This window comes from Mastomys coucha, unplaced genomic scaffold, assembly GCF_008632895.1.
Source record: "Mastomys coucha isolate ucsf_1 unplaced genomic scaffold, UCSF_Mcou_1 pScaffold20, whole genome shotgun sequence".
Classification (NCBI taxonomy): Eukaryota; Metazoa; Chordata; class Mammalia; order Rodentia; family Muridae; genus Mastomys; species Mastomys coucha.
In genome coordinates, this window is record NW_022196903.1 from 133,592,699 (window position 1) to 133,603,969 (window position 11,271).

General features: G+C 40.7%; 1 protein-coding gene across 9 annotated transcripts in view; it reads left to right on the top strand.

Moving 5' to 3' along the window:
- Pik3c2g (phosphatidylinositol-4-phosphate 3-kinase catalytic subunit type 2 gamma) overlaps positions 1–11,271 on the top strand; it is a 337,297-nt gene that overhangs the window by 61,316 nt on the left and 264,710 nt on the right. For all 9 annotated transcript variants that reach the window (XM_031383723.1, XM_031383725.1, XM_031383721.1 and 6 more), the window contains 2 exons: positions 931–1,001; positions 5,940–6,003. In XM_031383723.1, the coding sequence (XP_031239583.1) occupies positions 931–1,001; positions 5,940–6,003 (135 nt within the window). The remainder of the gene's footprint in view (positions 1–930; positions 1,002–5,939; positions 6,004–11,271) is intronic.

An 11,271-nucleotide genomic window follows, 5' to 3' on the forward strand; every position in this document is an offset into this window, starting at 1 on the left:
CTCCTCCTCCTCCTCCTCCTCCTCCTCCTCCTCCTTCTTCTTCAAGAAACAGGTTTTAACAAGGAAACTTGTTGCCCTCATGGTTGATGCAATTAGGATAAAGGATTGCCACTGTAAGCACTTGTGCATAAAACATGCGTGAATGCTTACTGGGAAAGAGGATCAAGGTGTGTGTGTGTGTGTGTGTGTGTGTGTGTGTGTGTGTGTGTGCATGTGTGCATGTGTGCATGTGTGTTGTGTGTGTATGTGTGTGTGTATGCATGTGCACACACCTGTGTATAGGAGCCATAATGTTTTAAGATAGATGATTCCTGTTGATTGGAAGAAAAATAGATCACCAATTAACTCCTAGAATCTATAGTTAGCAATGGCTGTAATTTACTACTTGCATAAAGAGTCTCTTACAGCGACATTTTAGCAGCAGAACACTGTAAAGCTGGGGAAAAAAGGATATGTAGGTGTCTTCTGTCAGTCATCTGGCAGGTTCCGTGTCATGCAGTGATGGCTTGCTTTGTGTACACAACAAGAAAGAAAAGATGGAGCAAATAAGAGGGGAGGAGGTCCAAGGAGAAGTAGGGAGGGAAGAAGAGAGAGAAGGGGAAAGAGAAGAGGAAGGCAGGAAAACTCATGTCAAAAACTTGCCTTCCTCCTTCTGAGGAGAAATTCTGCTTGACCTTGGCGACAGGCCGATGTCCTCCCAGGATCCTCTGGGTTTATCCTCCTCCAAGGCTCAGCTTCCTGCTTCACTTGGAAGGTGGGCTCACGAAGTTAAGGAAAGTAGTGGAAGTTATTTAAAACAAAGTATAAAAATGATGAATCGAGGTTATCAAAAGAGCTGAATGCAGTGACAGCAGGAAGGCTAGACCTATTTTCATCTTCTCATTCCTATTCAGTCTGTAAATATTAATATATTCTGCTGTCTGTCTGTAGAGTGAAGATGACCACAGTCCGTTTCATCTGAACCAGCTTCTAGAATTTACACATATTTGGAAAATATCCAGGTAAGCGATTCCATTTCTATCCCAAGACACTTTTCTCCCTGCATTTTCAGGTGCCAGGTCACAATATCTTTTCAGTCATTTGTAAATACTGTCCCTTCGCTGGCACCATTTCAGCTACAGTATTTAACTACACAACTCCCCTTGGCAAACTCTGTTCATAATTATCTATTCTTCACAGCTACTCAGCTGTACTTGAGCAGCCGCTAGCACCTTGCAGAATAATATAACTTTTATTTTGAAATATCTTTGCTGCTGGATATTACACTCCAAAGGATCTCTTTTTTTCTTACTCACTTTGTGAATCTGGATATTCATGTAACTCAGCTCTTTGTGAAAACCCAATTCCCACATCTTGAAAGTCACCATCTCCTGTTTAAAATTCCTCCTGGACCTCCCTGATATAATTGGTATGTCACAAACAGAGGACTGGAAATTCAAATTCGGAAACTCAGATGACAGGAAATGGGCACCTCATAATTGATCCGCACACCTAAATGCATGCCCGTGTTGCTCGGACTAGATGCATCAGCAAAAGATGCATCAGAAGGCATCGGGGCTGTAGGTTGGGTTTTTCTGGAATTAAATTGTTATGAGAAAAAAACAAACAGGAAGAACGTGGGGTGTGGGAAGTGGAAGTCAGATGTGTTTGTGATGAAGTGGGAGTGTCATAAGTCTCTAAAGCCAAGCTTGCTATAAAGTTACTTAAGTTGGTTTGTGACATGTTCAAAACACATCACTCTGTGAAGCCATTGCATATTTTAAATGCATTTTTTCACCTGAGTCTTTCTTTAAGTCTTCGGCGACCCATCTTCTCTGCTTCCGAATCATGGAAAGCAAGGCTCTGAGAGGTTAGATAACAGACCCCAGGCTCCTAAGTCACTGTTGGTGTGAATGCTGTACCCACATGTAGTGGAACCACCGAAGGCCGCATCGTCACATTGAAGCACAGCATCTCCATGTTGACTTTGCCCAGAACCACTCCCATTGCATCCAGGCTCTCACTCTGTATCAGCACATGTGGTTAGGACTGAAAAGGACTTCCAACATCATCCAATCCAAGAGTTTTCTTCATATATAGTTAGAAGAACCACATACAGGTTGCGGGCACTATTAACTAAGGTCATTTTTACAAAATAAATCTACCCACAGGTCATGGAGAAACAAACACCACACAGGGAAACCGGAAGGTAGAGAGAAAACCTAACACATTTCTAACACATTCCTGATGAGGAAATTCCTGGGAGACAAAGCCTATTGTTTCCAACTTGTTTGTCTGAGTATTATGACTTGAGCCTAGTTCTTGGAAGCAGGAATGGAAGAGCAGAGGATATGAGAAAACAGTCCCAAAGAAGGCATTCTCCTATTCTTGTTTCACACATGCCCTCCCTTGACCTTATTTGTCTGGTGGCCTTGGCCATGCTTGGTGTTCACTGGATGAAGTCAGGGCAAAGCAAAAAGTCTTACTACAATAAATGGCAGAAGGTCTCCAACAGGGACAGCCTAGGTTCAGACTAAACCCCTGTGCCTTCAGTCTCCACCCTGAGAGTGGTGGATAATAATCTGGGAAGGGGAAATAAGATGCCACACACCAATACTCTCCCTCCTTTATTATATATATTATTTTATCTTTTACTTACCTGATGTATATGTTGTCTCAGAGGCTTACCGCCTCCATCTTCTAACCTAGGTCTAGTCCTGGTAGCTTCTAGCCTCCATACAAATAAAATCTAGGCCTAGAATGTTTTCAGCCTTTGAGACTTGCTGCTGAATAAGCTCACCCCTTCCTGGTTCTTTCTGAACTCTGGCTGGCTGGTTCAACTCAGCTGTTCTGGCTCAAACTCCTCTCCAAGATGACTGACTCAATCTGGCTTCTCTGAGCTTCTACTGAATTTCTCTGCTTGGCCTCATACTGACTGCTAATTTGTTCTAATCTTCTGGCTCTTATTCTCTGGTGTATTCTGTCTTCACCTGTGTGTAGCTTGTTCTCTCTCTTTCACCTGTCTCTGTGCAACTGTCCCAGTAAATCTGCCTCCTACCTCCTCTCTCTGTCCTGTTCTCTCTTACGTAGCTTCTCTTTTCTCTCTCTTGTTGTGAGAGCTGAGCATATACTAGTCTGTCAAATCTTTCTCAGATTCATCACTTTGCCTACCACTCAATTAGACATCACTTTCAAACATGTGTGCTTCCTTCTATAAGTTAACTCTACCTTCTTTGTTTGGGATTAAAAGTGTGTTCTAAGGACATTCAGAAAGATTAAAGGTGTGTGTTAAGGCTGAGCTACACCACAACTAAAACCAGGGTTTTTGTTTTTTTGCTTTTTCCCAGTAAATAACACAGTTTTGACATTTTTCAATGTGATCAAAGAAGTTTCCTGCAACATTATGTGACCCCAGGGGTCCATCCCCTTAGGTAAGGAGCAGCGAGGGTCAGCAAGACTGCACTGGAATAAGATTCTGGACTACACACCAAAATCCCTTCTCACCAAAACAGGGCCATCAAACCCTTGATGTCTAGAGAAACAACAATGGCTTATCTTTGGGTTTCTGCCTTCTTTGTTTTAACTATTTCTTACAAGTTGAGAAAGATTACTGACCATCAATATTTCCAATTATTTTTCTTCTCTGTTAGATGGATATAATATATACAAGGAAAGTGAATGAACAGATGTGTTCTTGGAAGTTTTTTTAACATCAGGAACATATTTTGCATGGAAACACACTTCTTTTCTTACCACTCCACTGGTTTGTGTAGAATTTATGTATTTTGTCTTAAAATGACAGCTGAATAGATAAGGGGGTAACCTATGAGAAGAAAGCTACTGGAAAATATATTAATGGGTTTTCCAGGTAGGTTTTTGTCTGTAACTCATTATTAAATTTGGCTCAAGAGTTTTCAGGACAAACAAGATAAAGATAATAATGTTTTAGAAAGTGCTCTAAAGAGCAGCAAAGTCAGCAGAACCTCTGCTCTAACCACACACATCCCAACTAAATGCAGGTAAATCTAGAACAATAAATAAGCTTGGGAGAGAAAGAAGGCAGTGATCTGTTGCCCATGACAGCCCCATCCATCATAAATACCTGCCAAATGATTTTTAAGACGGGATATTTAGTATTTCTTAATGCAAACATTTATCATTATCTGCTTATAAATCACATTTGGGTTTTTAGAGCAAACTATCTCTCCTCTGGTCTTGCATCAACAAAGAAGTTTCTATGACCCTAAAATATGTGAACATTTTTCCCTTGCTAACAAATAAGAGTTTAGTCTTGTAGTAGACACCTACTATGTATCCTCACAGTCAATCCAACATTGACAAGGTCTACCTGGAGATGGTGCCACAAGGACAATACACTGAGGACTCAGAAACCATTAGAGACTCACCCATTACGATTCAGATGCTAAGATAGCTTATGCTTGTGATCAACTATCTCTAAACTGAGGCTTCATTTCCCTCCCCTGAAGTTCATGATGGTTTCAGAGACTCAAAGGTACATGTTGATTCTTATAAGGCATTGCAGTGGTCAGGGATGAGAGGATTCAAAAGAGTAAAAAAAGGATCCAGAGACCCCAATTCTCTAAGGCACACTAACCTCCAGAAAGCAGTTGAAACCTTTCCAAACACTGGCCCTTTGGACTTCCAAGGGGCCTTCATAATATGTACATAATCAATCATGTAACTGGCTATATTAGCTATTTTTCTAAGTATTGTGATAAAATACCACGGCACAAACAACTTAAGAAAGGGAAGGTTTCTTTTGTAGTGGTTCACAATTTGAGCATAAAATCTTATCATGGCAGAGGAATCAAGGCAACAGAAGTTTGAAGTAGCTGGATCTACGGCTCTGTGCTCAGGAAGAAGAGAGATGCAAATGTTGGTCTATGTCCCAATGATGCCAACGAAGACGAATGCCACCTATGTTCAGGGTGGATCTTCCCAATTCAATTAGCGTAATCAAGATAATCCCTCATAGACAGGGCCAGAGGCTAACTTAATATGAATAATCCATCATAGGTATGCCCCAAGGCAAGTCTCCTAGGTAACTCCAAAACCAAGTGTCCTAGATGGCTTCAGATCTTGTGCTATTGACTATTAACACTATCACACTGGTAAATGGTGACTAATCTTCAACTCCCAGAGACTGTGGAAAAACAAGACACTAACCTTACTGGATGTTTTTGGTGACAGCTTCTACATCACAGAAAGAAAGGGTTTATTTCAGTTCATTCAAGGTTAGAGTGGAGAAGTCGCAACTGCCAGAGTTTGAGCAGCTGGTCACAAATCATGTACAGTAGAGGAGAGATGGAGATGTATTTATGCTCAGCCCACCCTCTGCATCTTATACAATCCTGGATCCCCCTTCCCATGGAATGGACACACCCACAATTGGCAATTCTCTCTCTCTCTCCCTCCCTCTCTCTCTCTCTCTCTCTCTCTCTCTCTCTCTCTTCCTCTTCCTCTTCCTCTCTCTCTCTCTCTCTGTCCCTGTCCCTCTCCCTGTCCCTCTCCCTCTCCCTTTCCCTCTCTCTCTCAACAAAACCTAAATCAAGATAGCTCCAGGAGCCTTTTTTCCTAAAGTGATTTTATATTCTGTCACCTTGACAACTAATACAATCACAGTATGTAAGTTATAATCTATGAACCTTATGGGAATGGTGGGCTTGTGAAATATCTGTTGGTTTAAATATCTCTTAAAAGAAAGTGACCAAATGTGATAGAATGTAGGGAGTTGATGCAAGAATTCACTGAACTGGTTCTAAAATTCTATGAAATTAAAATAATTTAAAGGTACAAATTTTAAGTCATATCAAGTAAACTGTGTTCTGCCTAATAGAGAATCATAGAAAAATTGGAACTTATGATAGATGTCTGTACTAAATGTATGATATTAATTTTCTACACAAATTTAACCAAATGTTTTGTTTTTATCTTTGTAGACAGTGCCTCTCCACAGTAATGAAAAAATACAACCACCATGTCGAACAACTGTTGAAAACCCAGGTATTAGCTTCCATAGCCTTAGTCATCTATTCAATGAGCACTTATTAACCATCTCCTATTTTTCTTAAACTTTGCAAATTTCTTAAGAAATACAGATGAATAAAGCAGAGTTAACATTTCAAGGGGATCTCCATTCTACCTTGAGATTATAAATAAGTTAAAGGAAATATGCAGTAAAATGCTGTAGATGTTACTAAAAGCTGTGTGCATACAGAACAGACACGCACGCACACACACACACACACACACACACACACACACACACACACCACAAAGACAAAAAAAAACCAACTAGTATCACACGTTTCCATTGTTTGTTGCAATACAAGTATGTGCTTCCTGGTCATCAGTGGGAAACCTTAAAGAAAGGTGGAAAGTAGAGACAACACTCAACAAAGAAAATAGAAACAGAAACTGATGAGCTGAAGAACTACCTGGTGTGTTGGAAACTACATTAAATTTTAAACTACTTCAATTGGATTCAGAACGCAAGGCTGGCAAGAGTTATGTAGATTCCTTTGGATCTTATATAACTAAATAATGCCTTTTTGATTTATCAGCTGATGGCAGAGGCCATGGTTCATAGTAGTGGAATGGCTGGTGGGTGATTAGAAAGGCATCCCATTAGCTCAAGGTGATAGCGAGGACCCAGTCCAGCATCAAACTGCAGGTCAGAGATGGGGTGAAATGTGAAATTTGCATGATTGGGTGAAAGACTCAGTAAGCCTAAAATAACAGCAGATTTCCTGGCTGCAGCTGACTGCATGGAGAGATCAATTCCAGAGAATAATGAGGAGGGGAGAGGATGGCTCAGCAGGAGAGAAGGATGGGTTCAGTCCAAGGCTACTAAAATCCAGGCACCTGCTGGGCCTCCGAGTTGTGATCTCCATTAGGCATATCATTTCTGAGAGCTTCTCTTAGGGAGGGCTGGCATTTCACAAGGAAGTCAGCAGAACACCTTACACAAAGCCCTGCCAACCAGAGCCTAACTTTGATCAGGTGCTGGCTCCTTTTCTCATGAACCAGTGGGATCAACAGGTCCTTGAGAGGATGTGGCTCTCAGGCCACTGACTATGCCTAACAGGAATGAGCTTTAGTGGAATTTGTGGTTTTGAGGTGAATACTGAACTTGTATATGAATGTGAATTCTATACAAATAATTACCAATATGGGGATGCCAATACAATTAACCACCTCATTTTCCTCCCAAAAGTTTAATACTCTCTCTATCACAATTATCTTTCTTGGGCCTGTCTTGAACATGGAAATATAAAGATGTAAGTGAAGGAAAATGACACTACTTTAACTCTTATAGAAGTATCCTGATTGAGGCTGAGGAAATGTCTCAGTAGGTAAAGTACATACTATGACAAATAAAAAAAACTGAGTTTTGATTGCCAGCAGCCATGTAAAAAGCTGGGTATGGTAACACATATATATAACCCCGGGTCTGGGAAAGCAGAGTCAAGATGATCACTGACTCACTGGCCAGGTCATCCAGCTAATGAGGTGACCTTGGTTTCATGAGTGACCTTGTCTTAAAAAGTAGAGTACAACAGTTATCCCTTCTCGAGAATGTGGAAAGTAATCACTTCAATGTGTACTTCTTTGTCTTTGATAGTTGCTGGACAATCCATGGCATATAGGAGCATCCCAGCTGCCTATCCTACCCTGTTCTGTCTGTCCTTTCAACCTGCCAAGAGTGATTGGATATGGTGTGTTCGTTGATTCTGTACCACTTTATGTTACCAGAATCCCTTTTGTATTGCTATACTAGAATTCCTGAGACTTGGTAGTTTATAGAAACCACAGAGATTTAGTGACTGAGGTGCAATACACTAAGGATATGAAGGCCAGAGGATCAAAATTTCAAGGTCATGCTCAACTTCATAGTGAGTTTCAGGCCACCCTGGGCTACAGGTGATTCTATCGGCAAACAAATCACAAACAAGCAAACAAACAAACAGGATGAAGAGTTTGCTATTTTAGTTATATAGTCTGAAAGGTCCAAGTCTGATGGACTTGCACATGATAGGGGTTCTATCCTGGGTCGCCCTGAGGGAAGAAAGGCAGCTGGTCAATGTGGCTGCATCTTCCCTACACAGTGTGTCTCCAGTGGAGGACCAGTTTGTCCAGTTGACCTCCCTCTAGACTCAACTACCACACTGTCAGGAACAGTGACCACAAGACAGAAACTCAAAGTCTGCAGTGAATTTTATGGAAATACTTAGCTTTTTCTAATTTTAATAAAGAAAACTTGTCTTAAAAAATGTAGAGTGCAGAAAGACTTAGGAAGATGCCTAACACCCTCCACAGGTGCATTACAAGAACCTGTTCATCCACGAGTTCAATGAGCTCTCTCTCTCTCTCTCTCTCTCTCTCTCTCTCTCTCTCTCTCTCTCTCTCTCTCTCTCTCTCTCATGTGTGTGTGTGTGTGTGAGAGAGAGAGAGAAGTTGTGCCCTTTTACACTTGACTTGTTCAATCCTATAATAACCTTTCTTAGGTAAAATTTGAAATTTGTCAGGACCTAAGGCACACTAAGACATCAGTCATCTATGCAGAGACAGCTTCAAGAGTTGATTTCAGTTAGTTTAATATCTCAGTGCTATTTGTGTGTTGTAGACATCTTCTTTACACACACACACACACACACACACACACACACACGCGCGCGCGCGCTCAGACTTCTGAAGATCTGTAACACTTCTGGTTTTTCAGTTTTAGAAGCTTGATCACATTACTCACATAGGAAGCCACCCATATGTTCCCTTTGAAAGAAACCATTGGCCACTTAATTTTTCCAATGTGACTAAAATGTTGGCAAAACATCAAAGAATCACTGTCTTCATGTTGTTGTTAGCAGAACACAACCATTGCTTGCAACTGGGTTAGTTTATAAATAGACCACGGTGCCTGTGTGGTTCCACACGAACTCAATCCAAACCAAAGAGATTTATTGTTTTAGATTTAGTCCTTAATGTTCTGTGCATATGTGTATGTCTCTCTGGGTATGTGCTTGTGAGTGAAGATGTGCTCAGCAGACAGGAAAGGGCATCCTATCCTCCAGTTCTGCAGTTCCAAGTGGTTGTGAGGCATCTGAAATGGATGTTAGGAACTCGACTTGGGTCCTCTGGATCAGTACCTGTTCCTAACCCCGGAGCAATCCTGTTAGACTCCTAAAAAGCTTGTTAGATGAGCTTTTGAAGCAGAGCATCCAGAACACTGTGTGAGCAGACCACAATACTGTCAGTTCTAAACGTCACACCTGCTTTATTGAAAAAGTGAATTAAACAGCATTGCAGCATGGCCCCAGGATCAGGCCACTGGCTTCTTTGATGAGTACCATTTTATCAATGTCCTAAGCAGCACTGATTTGAAAAATAATGTTTCTACCATCTCTCACAAACTTAGATTATTACGTATGATTTGAAAACAAAATAACAAATCCTCAGGTAGGTAAATGCCATGAATATTTCTCAGTCATGTGGATAAGTTCAACTGACAAATCGGTTTGGTTTTTTTGAATGAATTATTTCAACATATCTTAAACTTCATTAATTTCAGATTGGGTTGCCTGGGTTGTGTGCTAGGTGGCTAACTGTGCAGATGGCTTTTATGGAAGTTTTCCACTGGACACCTATCTCCTGAATTCCATTCCATGGATATTTTGAATTTTCAGAAATATAATTGTGAAGACATTCTGTATTCTATATTTATCTTAAATTTTGAAAGAAATTAAAAACAAGAGTTCTCCAAAAGCTATTACTAAATGCTTACTTGGTGCAAAGAATTGACCATTTTCTCCCTGGATAGAAAGAGACGGTGAGTGCCCTTCACTGAAGTGGCTAAGGACCTGGCTTGAGCAGGTCCATTTTCATAAGTAATTCCCAGAGTGGAGTCTATTCATCCCAGCACACTATAAAATCAGGTCTTACCCTGGCTGAAAGAATTCACTTCTGATTCAAAATTGCCTCTTACTGGGACACTTCAATTTCCTCGCTGAGTTCCTACTGAAATGTCAGTCAGAGCCTTTAGAGGTAAGCGAATCTAATGAACCACAGAATTAATTGCAGAGCCCATGGGTTGAGATTGTACAAAATCAACTCAAGCTGAAGTGTGATTGGACTCCAGGCAATGTCTACCTGGTCTGGGAACAACAAAGGGCCTTCCTCGCCAGTTCTTCCACCATCTGGCCTATGATCCAGATGCTGTAGCAATAACAAACAAAGGAATAATGTGTCTTTTGTATTCACACTAAATAGCTCAAGAGAAATAAGGACAGGCTCCTTGTCCAAAGCCACAAACCACCCAGAGAGGAAGAAAACTCAAAATATAAACAGGAAGGCTTAGTATGGGATGTAACAACACAGGTTATTCATATATATATATATATATATATATATGTATATATATATATATATATGTGTGTGTGTGTGTGTGTGTGTGTGTGTGTGTGTGTGTGTGTGTGAACTATGCACTCTTAGTAACAGCAAATATACTAGTAGATGTTCAGAATGTCCAATTTCAAACATAATTTAAGCAGACTTATAGTCCAGGTCAGAATTTAGAAACAGAACTCCCCTCTGCCTGAGACGTATTTCTGTCAAATTCTATTACTATGGAGGAATTTTACCTAGCCTTCCTAATTCATATTCCTCACCGCTACAGTGGAGATAATAAAATTTAAGACAATGGTACCTTTAAAGATCAGCAGAAATGACCCATGTAATGTGTTTTACACAAGGTGGTGATTGGAAGAACATCATCACAGGAGCATGAGTCACATGGTATCAGTCTGGCAATGCCACAGCCGCCCTTGTTACCATTGCTATGGGGGCGGGGGGGCAGGAAGTTATGGAGAAAGCAGAATAAATCCATCAATCCAGTTTATAATCACAATTGAATATAAGTAAATATTTTAGAAAGGAGAAAAAATTCATTAGAAGAAAATAAGAAAAAAAAAAGACTAGGTATGATGACCAGTGAGGAGGTCAGAAAGAGAGAAACGGAGGGGACAGAATCAGGTCGTGGGAAAATCAGACACAGTTTTCAGAATGAAGGCTGCATTAGCAGAAATGCAGGCCAGGCTGAAATGCCTGAAAGTCAGAATTATTATGGAAAGAACATTGACTTCGAGACTGAAGATACAAAAACCCCAGAACGCAATCCTTGAAGTGGAAGCTAGTCCACAGCAAAGAAGCTGGACTTCTAGGGAGATCAAGAGCCTCAGAGAAGTGTCTGGAAGGAAGGAAGGAAGGAAGGGGAGG